The following is a 19,234-nucleotide window of genomic DNA, read 5'->3' as shown; positions in this document are numbered from 1 at the left end:
GTTATTTAACCATCTAAAATAATAAGTTCCTCATTTATCCATCCAAGCATTTTTCTGAAACAGTTACAGAGATGATTCATGTCAAGGAAACAGTCAAGAGAGCATTTGATGGCCCTGAACAGCAGAAGAATATAAACGGCGCAACACTGAACTTACATTTAAGAATGAACCAACACCACATTAAACATATCAACAAGTCAGCCAATCATCGGCCAGTTTTCAGCACCCGATGCTGGCAGGCTGGCTAGCCGTGACAACCCTGCCTGCTAACTAGCAGCGAGCTGGCCGACTCCCCATAGGTTGAGCCATCTGTCACATCCTGTCTACACTCTAACCTCTATTACGTTACCTTGGCCGCATTCACATGGAGGATTTGTAGAATGGTCGCATGTTATTAAGAGCAGAGTAACCCCGTGACTGTCAGCTTTTACTGTCACCTTAACAGTAATCTGTTTTAATCTTTTACTGGTGAATGCATGGTAACCTCTTAACTCGATTGGCTGTCTGGACCTTACATGGTCACCTTCAGTACAGACCATCTCTTTAGCTCCTTCCTTTTCTCAGGAAATTGAGATAATTTGAGGAAAGGGTGATTAAGAAAGAGGCTTAATTGTCTTTCTCAGATGAGCTGGTTTTACTTTGTCACTTCTGGCAATGATAAAGGTTCAAATAAGATTTGTTACACAATTAGTGATAATCACTGTCATCTTATTTCAATACATTTTAACTTTTTTCTTGTTTACTTATGGAAGATATTTTTTTAATGACCTTGTTTATTTGCCAAAATATGAGCAATTTTATATGATACCTTTTTTCTACTCTCCAATCTATCTTTCTAACCTAGCTGAGTATCGGCTTATAGATCACTTGTAAGCAGTATATAAGACCATCTTTGAGGTTACCATGATATGAAAAATCTATTTGATTGATTGGGCCATGTGTCTGCTCACCTTCCAGGTAAAAAGTGCTACATTTGTTGATGAAAATGAAAATCAATGGACCAATGTTTCACAACCAGGCAACCTAAAATATAAGAGGGACAAACATGTTGTTAATGACTTGTTGCTGATTTATGCAGCATTAACATTAAACACTGAAAGCAGTAATTAATAAAATGTTCAGCACTGCCTTTGATTTTTCGAGATTTTCAAAAAATGATTTGTTGACCAATAAAAAATGCAATAGCCTCTTTTAAAGGATGGCTTATTTGAAAGTGTAACCCTGTCTCGATGCGTTCATGCCCTTTATAATACACTTTGAATTGCCTTGCTTTGTCTACATCAATATTAATGACAGCTTGCTTCTCTATCACTGACTGTCAGGTTTTCTCTGTGTCCAGTGTGCAGGAGTGGGCTGTATCGTTTGGCAAAGAGATAGCTGCCCTGTCTGCCAGATACTCTGGAGCTAAACTGCTGCAGAAGGTGAGAAATCGCACACAAATACATGCAAACAGTTACACACACAGAAACACACACACAGAAACACACACACACACATATGTATATACACACAAAATGCCAGTGTTTTCAGAAGCAGGTGTGCCGACTTAGGATGCATCATATTATTAAATTTTCCATTTCAGACAGACAAGTCAGTGAGGTTGAGGGGGAGGTGACGATGGCTGCATTCAGAATTTAATCCCCTTTGATTGATCATCTCTAACATACAGAACATGGACATACCATAGAACTTGGATAGGAGATTTGATTTGGGCCGGCATCCCAATCGACCAGTCCTAGTCTCAATATATAACCATCAATCTGAAGTAACAGAGTGTGTTTGGACCTCACAGTGATGGCTGATTGCAACTCCAGAGCCAACATGTGCTAGTTTATATTTTTTTTCTGCAGGAAAATAAAAACAGACACAGAAGGGTGGAATATAAATTAACTTAACAGTCGTAAGACATGGTCAGATGTAGGATACATGACATCATCACATGAGACTGGGACAGGCGGGGTCAGCATCTCCTCCCCCTCCCCTCCGCTCCGTCGGCCAATAGGAGCACAACTGGCTGGCATACAGTTGTTGTACAACATCTGCACATGGCCCAGAGACCAATGTGATGACACACTTATTCCAAACACACATCATGCACACACACACACACACACACACACACACACACACACACATACACTCAACTTTCACTCATCTTTTAAAACCATTATCGTGCTTTAACAATGCATGAAGTGAAATCTGGATATCTTGGAACCAATTGAACTGAGCTGACTTTAACTGAATTGACTGTGATTTATCGTCGACAGTCAAGAAGCGGTTATGCCTGCGTGTGTGTTTTAGTAATTAGGATGTGCGGTCTTCCTCTGCATGCCACCCTGTAGAATCCCTAGCAGGCCCGTTCACCATCTGCCATACACAAACACACACACACACACACACACACACACACACACATAAATTGTGTGTTCACATAAATATGCACCCATCTCCCTTTATGGCGTACGAGCGTAACTTCGAAAATCAATTTCTTACAAATCCAAGAGGGCGTGTGTGTAGTTTTGTTTGCGCCTGTGTTGCTGGCTGGATTAACCTCGGATAACCTCGATGTTTCGCTGGCACTAATAATTTTCCAGAGCGAGCACCATGCAGGACGCAAAATACTGACCAGCAGAAACAGTCTTGGTGTTGCGGCAGCAGAAGTACCAGTTGCAGTTATAGCAGTATTCCTATTCAATGCACTTTTCTCCTAGTTGCACACTTTGTCTTCTTATTCAGGCAGCGATGTGTGAAAAGCACCCAGCGCAGTAGTTTTTTTTTTACTTGGCAATATGGAGCCATTAATCACCCGCCTCCGCCTGATCGATATCTTTCTCGTTATCTGTGGTACATTTAGTGACTCCCTCGTCTCGCCCGGGTAAACCGAACGGGACGCTGAGTGTTTGACGACGATAACAACGAATGTCGGCGCTTTGCTTTTGTTGGAAAGGTTATTTGTGGCCGGCCTTTATCATCCTACTTCTCATTTTACACGTTTGTCTCTCTTATCTGCTTAATTCAGGCGTCGACAATTGAAAAGCGTCATCTGTCGAAGTGGAAATGGTTCATATCTTCCTTTGAATGACAAATTGTGCTCCTGAATTGTCAGAAGGTTTAAGTTAACAGGTTACCATATCTGTGACTGAAAGGGCCTTTTCACACCTCTCTGGGGGACTTTTTCTCAATTAACAAGTCTATTTCTCAACAAACGTACCTACCATGTCAAAGTGCACTGGGAGGGTAATTAAATACGAGTAATTAAACATAAGTCCATCACCAAAACAAACAAATCTGTCATCTCCCATCACAACTGATGTGTTTATCACCAGTTCAGGAAATTAACCTTCAGGTCCACAGACAACGACAGTGAAGGATCCCTTTGATTACGTTTATATAGCCGCTTAAATAAACCTAAATGGGACAGTGAACAAACCCGCCGACCACATGCACCCAGAAGAACACATTAAGTTCAATCAAAAGACTCTTAAAGGAGACTGATGAAGTAATCTTTATGTGTTAACAAGTAATTTTGTCAAATGAGGATTCCATCCCCAATGTTAAAGACGATAGTCTTTTTTTTTCCCTTTCTCTCTGTGTTTTATGTGTCTTCTCTTCTCTCGCTTCACCATCGTAACAACAGAAAAATTATGAGGATTTTTTTTGATGCCCTCAATGTCGACTTTAATGAAGCCAACTGCATGTTTGGCGCATTGCAAAAACACAATTCAGTCACCGAAACATGTGCAGATGTCAGTCGGGAGGCGCAGTGTTCAATAGATGCTTTTCTTTGCCGCCACTCTGTCATATTGCAGATTACGAGGGGGGTCTGGGGACGGGATGAAGCCAGGGCTTGACCCTCATCTGTACTGCAAACTGGAAATGTGTGTGTGGTGTGTGTGTGTGTGTGTGTAATTGTATAATACCAGGATCTGCTTTTCCCTGGCTGTGTGTTTGTGTTGTTGCATTTCTTCTTTTCCACTGTGCATCTAAGGAAAGATATTGTACTTGACATCAGACAGTAACCAAACTGGATGTGATGTATTATAATTTTAAAAAAAAGAAAAAAAAAACGTTTGACTGATGAGCCAATTGTGTCTGCTTTGAAGAAATACAAGGACGTGGAGGGAGTGGTGAAGATAGAGGAGGTGGACGGAGCGGAGCTGGTGAAAACGTTTGCCGAAGAGATGGAGGAGATGCTTGGGAGGAAGATGAAATCTGTGAAGGTAACAATGACACATTTAATGCCATCTGCTTGAACTACTCTTTACCATAAGAACAATTATGCGGGTGGAGTGCGTCCTTAACCTCCTGTCTTTCCTCACAGAGGTTGGCAGAAGCAGCAGAGGATGCTGACTTTTACCACGACTACAATGAAACGATGGAGGTATGTGACAATACGCTTCAATATCTGTGCAGGCTTTTTCTCTATAGTGCCCATTTTTAAACATCTTCTGAGGGTCATCAGTCTGTACGCTCATCGTCCACTGTTCTCTCCAGTTTGACTACTACAACTCCCTGCTGATCAACAAGGTGGATGAGGACGGGAACGCGTTGCCGCTGGGAGGAGAATTTCCTCTGGAGGAGAACGAGCACTTCAATAAGCTTCCAGTCAACACGCAAATGAGTAACATACAAGTCCCTACTAACGTCTACAACAGAGGTACAGATGCACGAAGACACACAGCTGTGTTCTCCTTCAATATCCTGTATAATACACCTGATCGCTGGTGGAATATCCAATTCATTCCTTTTCCTCTCTGTTTCTCTAGATCCAGACATTCTGAATGGAGTCTATATGTCTGAGGCTCTGAATGAAGTCTTCATTGATAACTTCCAGAAGGATCCAACCCTCACATGGCAGTACTTTGGCAGCTCTACGGGCTTCTTCAGGCTGTACCCAGGTCAGCGCACATCCGAGTCTTCTTGCAGGCTCGAATCCATCTTTGGCTGCGCGTTTCCCCTGCGTCGGCACAGTGTTTAGACAACATTAGCGGGGCTCTAGATAGCTGTAGTAAACATCCAGCCACGCAAGCCAAACGCTACGCTTACACTGCAACTGACAAGGCAGGGAGCTGTCCGTCAGACGCGATGACTCAGTCTCAGTGGCAGTGTGGCTGCTGGTGAATGCTCTCTATGTGGGTGTCCGCTGTGTGTGTGTGTGTGTGTGTGTGTGTGTGTGTGTGTGTGTGTGTGTGTGTGTGTGTGTGTGTGTAATTAGCAGAGAATTTGCAACACAGCTCGTTTTACTCATCTGCCACCGTCATCCATCTCTGCCTCATCTGACAAGCCTGTCACAATCCGTCCATGCGTCCATTTGTTCAGCTGTCAATCAGCCGAGCGCCGTGCGGGCGTCAGCTTACAGTAGATCTCTCTGTGTCATGCTCTCTCTCCCTCCAGGGATCCAGTGGATTCCAGATGACAATGGCGTGGTCACCTTTGATTCCAGGAACAGAAACTGGTGAGGCCACTCTCCATTAACGTCGGCTCTACTTCCTGTTGATGCCTGTAGTTCCCTTTATAGTTTGCAAGTGCAGGATAATGCTTCTCAGGATCTTTATGAATGTGAGGAACCATGACAACCCACCTCAACCTGAAGTCCTAAACCCAAGTCGTAGGCCCCAAAACACTCAAAGCCAGCAGTCAATGGGCGCCAGTGGGCAATTAGTAAATGTCTGTGGCTGTAGTTTTTTTTTTGTTTGTTTTTTTTTTAAGTGTATCTGGCAAGTTGGCATCACTCTGCCTATATCAAGGATCATTCACTCCAATTGAGCGTGTTTAATCAACAGCAAAGGCAGTCAGCAGGAGAAGAAGTCTTTCTGAGTGGCTGTTCGGCCTCTTGAATAAGAGGCTTTACCTATTAAGTGCCGTCTCTCCTAATTTTCTCTCCTCCGAGTGCAATTGTTAAAGTTGTGAGGCGATCTGGTCCAGAGAAAACCATTTTATCAGTCAGCCATGCTTGGAAAAGCACAGGTGTTACACACAACGACAATTCTGTTTGATTCAAACGACCCAGTATGTCATGATATATTTAAGTCACATGTTACATGAGTGTAACAGTGGCCCTGAAGCAGTAAAATGTAATCTACTACCTGCCTGCCTGCCCACTGTGACACATCAAAATGTCTGCCGTGCCGACTAGAACAAGACGAGACGGTGTGTCTCTGTGAAGATGCAAATCACTGAGGCTGTAGAGGAAATCTCATTAATGCTAATGAGCTTGGAAAATCACAGGATAATAATAAGGGGATAAAGAGGAGCATGGATGGAAGAACAGAGGAACAAATAAAAGGATAAGCACTGACCTTTGCTTGTTCTGTCCGTCTGCTAGACTAATGGTAAATTACGTCTGGTCTCCTCATGCCTGAGTGGTATTTGGTTGACATTATCATGAAGTCGTCGCCGCATCCTGCCTCAACGCGCTGTCTCTCTCCAGGTACATACAGGCGGCCACGTCTCCCAAAGATGTGGTGATCGTGGTGGATGTCAGCGGCAGCATGAAGGGCCTCAGGTTGACCATCGCCAAACACACCATCAACACGATCCTGGACACACTGGGCGAAAACGACTTTGTTAACATCATAGCTGTAAGTACACACAATGCTCACCAGAGGCAGACCATCCAAATCCTACACACACAGACAAGCTAATACACAGATACACTGCAGAGACAGTGGGGGGAGGGGGATACATGCAAACAGGTGTAAAGTACAAATACACACACTAAACATGCAGTTCACTCAACTTCGGTGACGTCAGTGCTTCAAAATTCATTTAGTTTTGAGGTTTTTCAGGATTTTGGCTGTGTGCAGTCGTACAACTACAAATCGGTGTAATAAGCATGGTTTATCCTGGTATTACTGTGTGTGTAATCATACGCCTGCAGCAAATCCGCTGCCCTTAAGCTGTTTTTTTTTTTACACAGAATTTAAAGCTACACTCCCCTCAACGCAGCTGCCGCGCGGCAAGATGGAAAATCAGTTTTTATTTCGAGACGAGACGTCATTTATTGAAAAAATGTGTTTAAATCACACTCTCTTATAAGAAATAACATGATTCATTTTGCTTTAGAAGTTGTGTTTTTCTCTATAACTTTGACTTGAATATTAGTTGTCAGTGAAACCTTTTACATGCATTTTTACATGCACAAGTCTTAAAAGTTGATCATCTTTACTGTTAATCATGCTAGTCATTGATTATATTCAATTTCTCTCTCCAGTACAGTGACTATGTTCGCTACGTGGAGCCCTGCTTCAAGGGCATGCTGGTTCAGGCTGATCTGGATAACAGAGAGGTAACACACACACACACACACAGAAGAGACACACGAACAAGCTCCCGTCTAATTAATTCACTTACCCTCCGTTAACCTATTAATCGTAAACCGTCATCTCGCTAATCCTCCAAAGACAAAGCTTACGCTGTCATCACATCACAGTTCAAACATCACAGGGTAGAGTGTGTTATCAGGGGTTCAACATGTTCGCTGGGGGATTAGCGTGGAAACCCTCAGGACCGGCTCATGTGTGGTGAAAAGTTTGTGCTCTGACTCAACAAGAATCCAGATTGTCCCCCCCGCCCCCTCTTCCACTTCCCTGCACATTCTCCTCTCCCATCTCCTTGTTTTCATCTCAACAGAGACACAACACTCTTTTCTCTTCTCTCCTCTTTCGCACCTCTTAACACCTCACTCGCTTTTTGTGAGTTTGCATGCACAACACCATAAACATCTAATCGTCTCACTGCTGCTTTCTTTTCTTTCTTTTTTTATACTCATCTGTTCTCTTGTTTTCATATACCAACACCTGCTCAGCCTTTGTGTTTGTGTGAGCGTATGTGTGTGTGTGTGTGTGTGTGTGTGTGTGTGTGTGTTTGTGTGTTATTTGTTGGATGTATGCCCTACTTTCACTCCCCTTCACATCAACGCAGATCAGGTGAGGTCACTGGACGCTGACAATTTTAAATAGGCCACATGACCCGTCGGCGGGGGATTTGATTGGCTGAATGCCTAGAGAGGCAGGCTGTAGCAGAATGGGCTTACAGATGTTGGCTGACACAATTACGCACAAACTCATGTCGAACACACAAACGGAGAGGACAGTCTTCAGTTTAGTGGCTGTTACATAAGACACACATTCTGGAACAACTGTTTATCTTGTTTACTCCGTCAGGACGAGTTTTACACAAACTTTTCAAAAGACCTATAAGTGTGTTTTAAAATCGTTCCAATTATCAGTTTTTTTTTCAAATCACTGATCTCAACACCCATGGGAGACTCCGGTTCTCTCTCCTCTTTTTCCCCGACGGCACATCACCCCTCCAGTTGCATTCCGCAGACAACATGACAGTGCACAAACACCAGGTGTGAAGACTGGAAGTGAAGATTAATCCGCTTTTAATCCAAATGATTAAAAAGTAAAGTCCGAGCTCTCCTCCCGTCTGTAAACGGCTCCGGAGCAGAGCTGAATCAGAGGGGACTCTGGGTGTTTATTCCTCCTGAAGACCCGGCTCTACACCTGAGTCACTGAAATTATTCCACAATAATCACAGCATTACTTTACAGAAATCTATCATATGTAAGGAGATTTCAAAGTCCAATGATCATTAGGTCATCATAGTGGATGTGTGTGGGGGGGTGGGGGGGCGGGTTTGTGTGCACATGTTGATTAATCCTGATTACCTCTTGGTGTTGCAGTGACTTTGCCTTTACTGGTCAGGAAACAATCCCTCCTTTACACTCTTTCACTCCCTCCCTCAGAGTCTCTGTCATTTAGATCCGTGGCTAAAAAGACGTCTATTTGTTGACTTGTCATGTGTCTCTCGGCAGCATTTCAAGCTTTTGGTCGACGAGCTGCATGTCAAAGGAGAGGGCAAAGTGAAAAAAGCAATGAAGGAGTCTTTCAAGATCCTCAACGAGGTTTGTGCCCCCTTTGCAACATCGATTGCTAGGTCTTAACAAGGACGACGTTAGATGCAATGAAAGTACATTGTGTGTGTGTGTGTGTGTGTGTGTGTGTGTGCATGCGTGTGCGTGTCTAGGCTGCAGCGCTCGGCCAGGGCAGCCTGTGTAACCAGGCCATCATGCTGATAACAGACGGCGCTATGGAGGACTTCCAGGATGTTTTTGAAGAGTTCAACTGGCCAGAACGACGGGTACGACACGCACATCCGCAAACACCAGTGAAACGTACTGCGAGCAAACAAATGCATGTCAGCGACAGTGATTCGTACCAAGCTGTTTATGGTGATTGCCGTTTATCACGACTTACTCACGCTCATTTCACCTTGTCCTCTCTCCAGGTTCGAGTGTTCACCTATCTGATTGGACGAGAGATGACATTTGCTGATAATGTTAAATGGATTGCCTGCAACAACAAGGGTAAAAAACAAAAACCAAAAAAATAAAATAAAATTTGGATTAATCATTCGTCCGAAGGTCAGAGAATCTGCTTTGTGGCATAAAAGCTGCTAGTCGGATCATTGGTTTTTCCCACATAATTGAAAGTGCGGGTCACTGCAGGACAAGGACTGAAGCAGTCCATGCGAAAACTACTTCTCGATAAAGTAAGATCGAGAAAACGGAAAGGAGGTCTGCCGGCCCTCCGTGGTGCTCCCAGGTGGTGCTGTGGGTATCAGGTGCTGCCCTCTTGTGAATTACAGGGGTCATGCAGCAGCTCAGAGCCGAGAATAATCGCTTTATACAGCTCTGAGCACATCAAAAAAACCCTGACTAAATACCTGATTATCAGAACAGATACACTGTAAACACATCGCCGGCCAAAATAATATCATATCTGCGCTCGTGGGCCTGTGTGTGTGATGGGTAACAGGTGCACTCCCTTCTGTCACGTACCCCGGTCGCTGCCTCTGCCAGCAACAAAATACTTAAACATGCTTATTCTCACATCCCTGCAAATGCCTTCTCGATATAGTTTTAGTCGAGCAGGCAGGTCCACTTAATGATATTTAACCGAGGCACTCTCTGGGAGTCGTTACCAAGGGGAGAAAAGGTTGCACACGTTCACACATTCACGCCTGGCAGCGCTTCAGTGGCCTGTTGTCACTGAGCAGCTTCACGGCAGGTATCACCATTGACGTCATCGTCTCACCACTTGCAAAAAAAAAAAAACCGCCATAAACCTTAGACCAAGCCAAGCTCTAAGGGAACGTCAAAAGCACATTTGCACTGATGGGAGATTCAAGCTGTTTTTTTCAAAATAAATAAATAAATAAATAGCTTAGTGTTTTTTGGGAATACCAGTTTTTTTTTTTCTTTTTGAAGTGGGATAAATGAATTAATACCCCAAAGGCCAGGCGCAGAAAAGATAAAAATAATGTGGCGGGCCTTTTTTTCCTTTTGCTGAAATTTATGGGTCCTGCTTTTTTTGTTGTTTTCTCCATCTGAGTACAGTAATTCATGATATATGGTGCGTTTGTGCTTGTGTGTGCCTCAGGTTACTACACGCACGTCTCCACCCTGGCTGATGTCCAGGAAAACGTTATGGAGTACCTGCACGTTCTCAGCAGGCCGATGGTCATCAACCACGACCATGACATCATCTGGACCGAGGCCTACATGGACAGCGTGGTCAGTCTGCTTTCTCTTGGGAACACGCGCCATCACGTCGCATTAACATCATCCAGCATCATCTGTAGTCAAAATGAGTCACAGACTCATTTGGGGAAGTCTGCACTGTTACTTTTGGTGTCTCGCCCTTCGTGAAAGCATTTTAAAGCCGGGGCCCATTCACCTCCACGCCTCTCTCCGTGGTGCTGAAACATCCAAATCCCTCCATCCTTCCATTGCATCCAAGCCACCACACAGACCACCGCAGCATTATCTTTAACGTAACCACGGGACATAATCCTCCTCTTGATGGCAGCAGCTAAGCCACCAACCCCCCCTCCACCTACAGCCCCCCCTCCCAACAATCCAGACAGATCATGGCAAACTCATGCAAGGGAGAGCAAAAGAAAGGGGGAAAAAAACTGAAATGAATAAAGCATTAGTGTTTGTAATGTAACTGAACAGCTGTGGTGGCACACACCATGTAGAATTCAATCAACAGTACACTAACTTTAACACACCAGCAAAAAGCTAATCCAGGCCATTTTGTTTTTCTGTTTTCTACATAATTTAATTAAGTCACTTCTCCTCTGCCTATCTTTGTTAGCTTGTTAGTTTTCATATCTGTACAATGTGGCATATCTTTTCACTGCCATTTCATGTCTTTCATCCCCTTCACCTCCACCTTCAGCTCCCAAATTCACAAGAGGTAATGCCAATCATGCTTAGAGTTTTGAGTTCATTGTGCTTAATTACATATTTTTTTAGTAACGTAGCCATGTACAATTCAGCATGTAGCGTCTGTAATGTTTGGCTGTGCGTTTTCCTCACAGTCAATAGCTAACAACTTCTAGTGGTGTCCAGTAGTTTCCATTTTGCCACTGTTGGTTCAAATGCTAACGTTAGCTTAGCTCCTCTAGTTTGCTCACGCTAGCCTACAGTAGCTTAGCCAGTCTTAGCTTTCCCCTTGAAACCTGACGCTGCGTTGACATTTAAACTAGCTTCCAATTTTACTTCATACTTGTTCTTTCACTTAACCAGTTCGACGGGAGCTTAATTTCAGTAATTCGTGTGATTAGCTTACTTATTCCTTAGCTTCTCTTAACTGTCCCTTTTAGAAAACGTTAGCTTAGCTTAGTTAAAGTTAGCTTGTTGAGACTGATTTAGCGTTACTGCAGCAGCTAAACATTGTCTTCTTGTCCAACTCCATTTTACGTCATTTCCCCACCTTTGGTCAACCAGAATGACTTCCTCTAAGTCCATTTAATTTTACAGTTGTTTCCCACTAGCTTTGTTAACTAAATTAGCTTGTGCAAAACCGTGTTGTTGTGTTTGTGTGTGCTGCAGCTGTTCAACACTCAGGCTCAAAGCCTGCTCCTGATGACCTCTGTGGCCATGCCTGTGTTCAGCAAGAAGAAAGAGACTGTAAGCATTAGTTTTAATCAACAGTAATACAATTAGCCCCCAACAGACTTCACCTGAAATTGTGTATATTTAATAAACTGCTGTGTGTTTTCCTGTAGTTGTCTCACGGGATACTGCTGGGAGTGGTAGGAACTGATGTGGCCCTGAGAGAACTGATGAGATTAGCTCCAAGATACAAGGTAAACCATCCATGAGATGTACTGTGCATATACATAATCATTATTGACTACTCAGTGAGCCAGCGAGTGACATCTTGGATTCATATTTTAATGTGAATGTGTCTCTTCAGCTCGGCGTCCACGGTTATGCCTACCTCATCACCAACAACGGCTACATCCTGTCCCATCCCGACCTACGGCCTCTGGTACAGATGGAGATTCTGTTACTCAGTGATTTATGAAACTGAAAAACCGTGCTTGACATATTTACTGCAGCTGTCACTACGCGTAGAGCAATCAGATCAGGTTGTTGAAGACTTGGTGTGCTGTTTTTGTGTGTGCCAGTATAAGGAAGGGAAGAAGCTGAAGCCAAAACCCAACTACAACAGTGTTGATCTGTCAGAGGTGGAATGGGAAGACACGGAGGAAAAAGTGAGGAATGCAGATTGGTACACACCTCTGTCCTTCTCAATTCTCTGTTTTCTGCCTTCTGTACATCAGTGTGAGTGTGTGATGTTTGTGTTTTCAGCTGAGGACAGCCATGGTTAAAGGAGAAACTGGAGGGATGTCTTTAGACGTGAGAACTTCAGTGGATAAAGGAGTGAGTACTTTTGCTTTAATAGTGACAACAAGAGGAGCTGTTTTAATTATTACATAAGAGATTTGGGTTTTTATTTTGCTCTCTTTCTACCTCTGGTGTTTTATTGTCTTTTTCTTTGTATAATCCACGTTTTGTTTCCATGTTTTCCTTCGAGTAAATCCTGTCTTCTTCTTTTCTCTCTGTGCTCTCTCCGTCTCTCACAGACGAGAGTGATGTTCTTGAAGAATGATTACTCCTACACCGTCATCAATGAGACACCATTCAGGTTTGTCTGACCCTTTCAGCTCAACAGGATTACACGAAGTATCAGCCTTTAAACTGTTATATGTCCAACAAAGCAGCACCTCTACCTGCACACAATGCTTAATAGCAGCCTAACACGGCTGTGGCTTACACATTTGTTCAGAGTGAGAACACGTGTTGTTGGAAATAATGTTCTTATGAGCATGATTTTTCTGCCTTTGACATATAATATAAAAAGCAGTGAAATGACTTTGTCATCTCTGTTTTTTACAGTCTGGGTATAGTGTTGACAAGGGGATATGGACAGTATATCTTCATCGGAAACGTTTCTGTCGAGGAGGGTAAGTCTTAAATTCCTCTCTTAGTTTTCTGTGTTTGAATCTTCCTATCTTACTCGCTGTCTTTTCCATTTTTGCCTCAGGGCTCCATGATTTACTGGCTCCAGACCTGACCATAGCCAACGAATGGTGAGTACTGCATTACTAACAGAACAGAGACGTTATATTTTTCCCACCTGTGTTAGTGATTGTAACTCTGAATACGAATATGACTATCATGCATTTTTATTTATTTTTTGTTTTGCTTGCATGTGCTCGTAGGACGTACTGCGAGACAGACATTGACCCGGCCCATCGTAAGCTGAGCCAGCTGCAGGCTGTGGTGGGATACCTCACTGGAAAAGAACCAGATCTGGACTGTAAGTTGACACTTTTTCTGCACCACATCATATTTTGCTCCAGGGAAACTAACACACACTTTTCCCCTGCAATTCCTTTGTAGATGGATTTTGTTTGTTAACATAGACATTAGACATTAGACAATTATACACTTGCACAGCTTGCACTGTTCTCAAACACACCGTTTGTTTGCTTGTCTACAGGTGATGCGCTGTTGTTGCAGCAAACCCTATTTGACGCTGTGGTCACGGCTCCCATGGAAGCCTACTGGACAGCTCTGATGCTCAACACATCTAGGTAAACACTAACCTGCATACATTCTGTTTTTAATTAAGACACGGACTTTGATTACACACTTTATTCAAGCAAACATTAGCTTGTCCCTGTCTGTCTGTTACACCTCCCTCTATCCTGACTCATTTTCTCTCTGTCTTTCAGCATGGATGACAGGGTAGAGACGGTGTTCCTGGGGACCCGTTCGGGCCTGATGAGATTCCAGAGATACACTGGTATTGAGAAAAGAATTGCCAAGTGAGTAAAAAAAACACGTTCAGTTTTCACATTGAAAATCATCGCACTGCTGGGCACCTTGGTAGCTCATCTGGTGCTCCTGTGCCCAGGCCCTCGACTAAGGCCGAGTCCTTGGCAGCAGCCCAGGTTTCATTTTCAACCGGTTGCTCCTTGCTGCATGCCCACCTCTCTCTCCCCTTTTCCTGCTCCTCTTAAACTGTCAGTAACCTAATAACAAAGGGAAAAATATAGAAAGGATATGTATATCTTCACACCAGCCTAGTCGTATTTTCTTGTCTACAGTCCAAGCTGGGGTTAAATAAGGTGTTTAAGCAGTTAAGGAGATCAAATGAAGCTGAAAGTACGCTATGGGGGGAATCCGCCCTCTAGTGGTCAGTAGAAGGAATTGTGTTCTCTAAAGAATCTCAGTTAAAGTCTGATTACTCAAGATTTAACTGATTACATTTTTTACACAAAATACATAAAGCACACAACACACTTGTTGTATTTGGGTTATGTACAAAACTGCATTTTTCAGTATTTCTTTGTTTTTCAGCAACTCTCTGGGATATTAAAGTGTCAGTGGAGATGATGTTAACCATTTTCTCCCTTGAGTTAAACGTTTTAAATCTCCACTGTTCTATTTCTTCATATTCTCCTCCCCCTTTTATTTATACTCCACCGAGTCTCACTGCTTTTTTCTTATCATATTATGCTTTACTCACATTCTTTTTTCTTACCTCAAACATCCCCAAATCTTTCAGTTGTCCACTTTATCTTCTCACCATTTGTCCTTCTTTGCTGTTGTTATCATTTTTAGCCAATAGATAGTAGGGTTTTTTCTCTTAAAGCTTATTTTTATCTCTCCACAGGTCTTTCCTGACCTCCGCAGACAAGGAGAATATGTTCACATTGGACCATTTCCCAGTGTGGTATCGCAGAGCAGCTGAGTACCCAGCTGGACAGTTTCTATACTACATGCCCAGACAGGAGACTAGAGGTAGAGGACATACCTTTACTGAGCAAATATCCACACACACGGGCACACAAAACACTATTTGTACTGTTTTATTTCCAATTTTCTCCGCCGTGTTCAGCAGGTTGAGCCAGAAATCTCTCGGTGACAGGCTCATTTCTCTACAGCCTGCAGGCTACAACTGCTCCTTTCTGTTTACTTCGTTGTATATTTATGTAGTTTGTAGGTTTAAGTTTGAAAAATGGTTATTCGTTCACAGTTCTGTCTTGAATTGGTATTCTTTTCAGTTTTATTCTTCACTAAGGTTCATATATTGGGAATTTGGTGAAGAATAATCAAGAAGTTAACAACCATCATATTTATCATCACATCGTACTAACACATAACTCTATCTTTAGATATAGTCAAGACATGAAAGTCAGTAAACAGATGGGATTTTGAGCCCGGCCCTTCTCTGCCTCAGGATTTCATTTTATTATTTAGCTCTCCTTAAAATTAAATATATTTATTAAGTGCTTTTGAAATACATGTTTATAGCAAAGTACTTTAGGCAGCAGTAAAGAACAGGAATTTAATCTTCAGTACATGCAGAGTTAAATGCAAGTTTATTGAAATACAGCATGTCCAATGAGTATGAGGCTGATAATACTGCCCAGGGTGTGTGTATATACACTTCTCTTACTTTAAGTATGTATAGATGCATGTATGCACTATATCTCAACATGATTTAAAATTATATGTTGAGTCCTACAGATGTGAAAGGAATGGTGTGATGTATGTTTTAGGTTGATGTTAGATACAGCTTGTTGTGTTCAGATATATTCAGGGACTATGAGGCTGACTATAGCGCCACCTTGAGCGCAGAGGAGCTGGAGCTGGAGCTCCAAGCGGAGGAGGGAGGGAGGCAACGGAGGGAGGCGGATGATGATGATGTTGAGGAGGAGGAGGAGGGTAGAGGAAAACTTTTACATCTTCTTGGCATGCCTCCTCTTTTTATTCATCCTCTTATCGTTCTTCCTCACCCCTGATTTCAAAGCATGATGAGTGCTGCGAACTCCCACTGTAGCAGTCTTTTAGCTCTGTCCTCTTACTCTTTCTTCTTCTCCTGCTCTTTCCTCTCTCTAAAGAACCTCCTCTCCCCTCTTGGCTTGCCAGTGAGGTGTCTGGTTCATTTGCATTAAATGCATCTTTGATGGATCCTAAAGAAAGAAAATCTGCTTTCATAGAGTTTGTTGGCTCTATTACATCTGTTATTCTATTACTACATTATGTTACAATAATCAGAATTAAATCACAGTGTCATCAGAATCGTAGAAGTCCCTAAATGCATTGTTGTCATGGAGGCAATGATATTCAGAGAAATATAAATATGGGGCACATGAATCACATAGTGCACGACACAGAGGCCTTCTGTTATGAGAGTGTTAGTCGATTAGTTCTCATACTCTGTGTTTCATGAATGCTAAAAATGACGTTCTGGCTTGAATGTGTGGCTTGGTGACAGTTGGCAGGATGGCTGTGATTAGACACACAGAAGACAAATGCATGATTTTATTAAATATTACCCACTGGGTAATACCAAGTCAATCTGTCGCTTGCATATTTTCGAACACATTTTGGCATATCTGTACTAACACTTCAGCTGTCACTATCACAGATAGTGTTCACAGACTTACAAATGATGTGTTCAGTACGTGAGAAAATGAATAATTCTGGGATCATTTTCCTTCTCAGTTCCTGTGCATGCACATACACACACTCACACTGCATGTGTGTATATTTAGAAGGAATATGAGTGTATTTTTGGGATGTGCGCTTGCATGCGCCCATGTTTCCACATGCATGTATTAATAAGGTGCTATGAATTCTTGCTAATGGTGTGTTGCTCTACCAGCAGGGAGAATACTGATTGCCACCACTGCTGTCACTGTCACGGTGGGCAAGAAAACGGCCATCGCTGGAGGTAGGGAGATCATTTCTTTTTAGATACACACTGTCTTTTACACACATTTTATTCTGCTGTTCCCGCTCTCTCACACGTCTCATTCCCTCACACATACTTGCAGTGTTTTCTCTTTCTAAACTCTGACATTGTTCTTGCAAAGCACTTTATCCCTTGATGTTTAAAGCATCCTCTGTGCTTTCATTCTTGGCTCTCTTGTCTCCGTCTGTCTTCTCCTGTGGTTTCACATGGTAAAACTGACTGTCCTTGAGTTGATTTTTTGATGAGATGTGAATTTGCTGATTTGATGGAGACTGGTGGTAGCGTTACCTTGCAATCAGCATTTGAGCACTGATGTGCTGATTCGTCTGTAAGACTTGTGAAGGGTAATGGAATTAACTCTGAGACAAACTGACAAAAAACTGGCATCTGTGGTCATTGAAATTGTTGAGAAGAAAACAAATTTAGTTTGTTTAGGTTCACAGTTCTGTCACTTTAAGCTTATTCTATTGTTTTACTCACTGGAAGTTTATTTTTCTGGATAAGATAACAATGTATTTTGAGGCAAAGAGGATTTTGTGAGAGTTTGTCTAAGATGTTTCCACCACAGGATAAACAGTTTTAACAGTCATCAGGATTTGAACCAAACTTGATCAGTGTTACTTGTAGTGGCTACTCTGAGGTTCACAGAAACAGTGCAGTTGTCTTGTTTCAAACATACCGGCATGATTGATTATGAGCTCATTTTAATTTTTTTTATTTGAATTCAATAATCTACATCACTAGTAAAATTGAGGTCAGGTTTACTTGAAAATGCTGCCATTTTTAATTTGAGAAAACAGTCTTACACAATGAGTTTTCATCATACTCCATGGTCATCTGTAGATAGTTTAACAGACTAAACTGCACTAATGAATAAGACATTTGGAAATATGTAATGCCATGGCAACTGAGCAAACTCTATCTGCTGATGAAGATCATGTGATATGGTCAAGAGGTCCAGAATGCTCCTTGGGATGAGAATGTTCTCTTCCCAAGGTCAAGACGAATCTGAGCCAGGCATCAGCCTTTAATATCGGCCTGCTGATGCAGCGAGCCAGCTCTTATTGTGATCACTTACCCGAGTTGCTTGGAGAGTACTGTACCTGTGTTGTGTCTGGTTTGTTCAGTAGATCTAATGTCATTACAGATTGATTGATGGATTCATTACTGGTTGTAGAGTGTGGTATCTTTTCTTAAAGGATTATGGGGCTGTAATTGAGAGTATTTTGTCTTGTTCATAGTCTCTGGCTTTGTTTCACTGCTTCCTGATGTTTGTGTTACTGTGTGTTTTTGTCCTGGGAGGCCCATCTGTGACTGACACACTCATCATTCATAATCATCTGGGTGAGACAGGGCTCTCTAGAGAGTGTGTGTGTAAGTGTGTGTGTGTGTGTGTGTGTGTGTGTGTGTGTGTACGTGTGTGCGCATGTTTGCTGTCTGAGTGTCTACCTTCATGCATTTGGTGTCTCATTACGCAGACAGAGAGACAGAAAAACCCTCCACACACGCGCTTATCTGTATTTCACAGCTTTCCTGGAAATTGTCTCAGGTGTGAAAATCATGTTATGTTTGGAAATGGAAAACAGGGAGAGCAGGGAGAAGTGAGAAAGAGTTCAGAATAGATGTGTTTCTGTTGCTCTCTTAATCTCACTGCCTCTCATTTCTACCGTTTTTCTCTTTATCCCATTTTGCGTCACACTTTTCTCTCTCTGCTTTTTTGGAAACGTTTACGTCACAGTATGTCGAATCCAGAGCTCTGTTATATCCTACTGTACCTCCTTAGTTACATATGAATTAACTATTTTATCTAAAAACAGCATTTACTTGGAAGCTCCCCGCGACCCTGCAGAGGATTAAGCGGCGTACATATAATGTGTACAGATAATGGATGGATGGATGGACTTGGAAGCTCTATGTATGTAGATGGTACATTGTCATACACTAGTCACCTGTATGAGGACGTGGAAGTTTGTCTTCGCCGCTGCATCACTGGATGTTAAGTGGGACAGCTTTCCTACAAGCAGCTCCACTTTAACAAAAACATAGAGGGAAAAGCAGCATCAATGTTTCATGGGCTCGCTCAGTCTGACTTTCTTTAA

At 42.6% G+C, this 19,234-nt stretch overlaps 1 protein-coding gene across 1 annotated transcript in view; it reads left to right on the top strand.

Annotated features, from left to right (window-relative positions):
- Nucleotides 1-19,234, top strand: part of cacna2d4a (calcium channel, voltage-dependent, alpha 2/delta subunit 4a) — a 90,879-nt gene that overhangs the window by 8,283 nt on the left and 63,362 nt on the right. The window contains exons 3-28 of the mRNA XM_037122103.1: nt 1,340-1,421; nt 4,104-4,220; nt 4,322-4,381; nt 4,495-4,657; nt 4,767-4,898; nt 5,395-5,455; nt 6,431-6,581; nt 7,214-7,288; nt 8,822-8,911; nt 9,034-9,147; nt 9,295-9,373; nt 10,449-10,582; nt 11,909-11,986; nt 12,085-12,165; nt 12,276-12,350; nt 12,490-12,576; nt 12,674-12,745; nt 12,949-13,010; nt 13,262-13,329; nt 13,410-13,455; nt 13,588-13,685; nt 13,869-13,962; nt 14,104-14,196; nt 15,048-15,175; nt 15,968-16,102; nt 17,046-17,114. Of these exons, the coding sequence (XP_036977998.1) occupies nt 1,340-1,421; nt 4,104-4,220; nt 4,322-4,381; nt 4,495-4,657; nt 4,767-4,898; nt 5,395-5,455; nt 6,431-6,581; nt 7,214-7,288; nt 8,822-8,911; nt 9,034-9,147; nt 9,295-9,373; nt 10,449-10,582; nt 11,909-11,986; nt 12,085-12,165; nt 12,276-12,350; nt 12,490-12,576; nt 12,674-12,745; nt 12,949-13,010; nt 13,262-13,329; nt 13,410-13,455; nt 13,588-13,685; nt 13,869-13,962; nt 14,104-14,196; nt 15,048-15,175; nt 15,968-16,102; nt 17,046-17,114 (2,444 nt within the window). The remainder of the gene's footprint in view (nt 1-1,339; nt 1,422-4,103; nt 4,221-4,321; nt 4,382-4,494; nt 4,658-4,766; nt 4,899-5,394; nt 5,456-6,430; nt 6,582-7,213; nt 7,289-8,821; nt 8,912-9,033; nt 9,148-9,294; nt 9,374-10,448; nt 10,583-11,908; nt 11,987-12,084; nt 12,166-12,275; nt 12,351-12,489; nt 12,577-12,673; nt 12,746-12,948; nt 13,011-13,261; nt 13,330-13,409; nt 13,456-13,587; nt 13,686-13,868; nt 13,963-14,103; nt 14,197-15,047; nt 15,176-15,967; nt 16,103-17,045; nt 17,115-19,234) is intronic.

Source organism: Acanthopagrus latus, chromosome 14, assembly GCF_904848185.1.
Source record: "Acanthopagrus latus isolate v.2019 chromosome 14, fAcaLat1.1, whole genome shotgun sequence".
In the NCBI taxonomy this organism is placed as follows: Eukaryota; Metazoa; Chordata; class Actinopteri; order Spariformes; family Sparidae; genus Acanthopagrus; species Acanthopagrus latus.
This window is presented reverse-complemented; position numbering and strand designations above follow the sequence as displayed.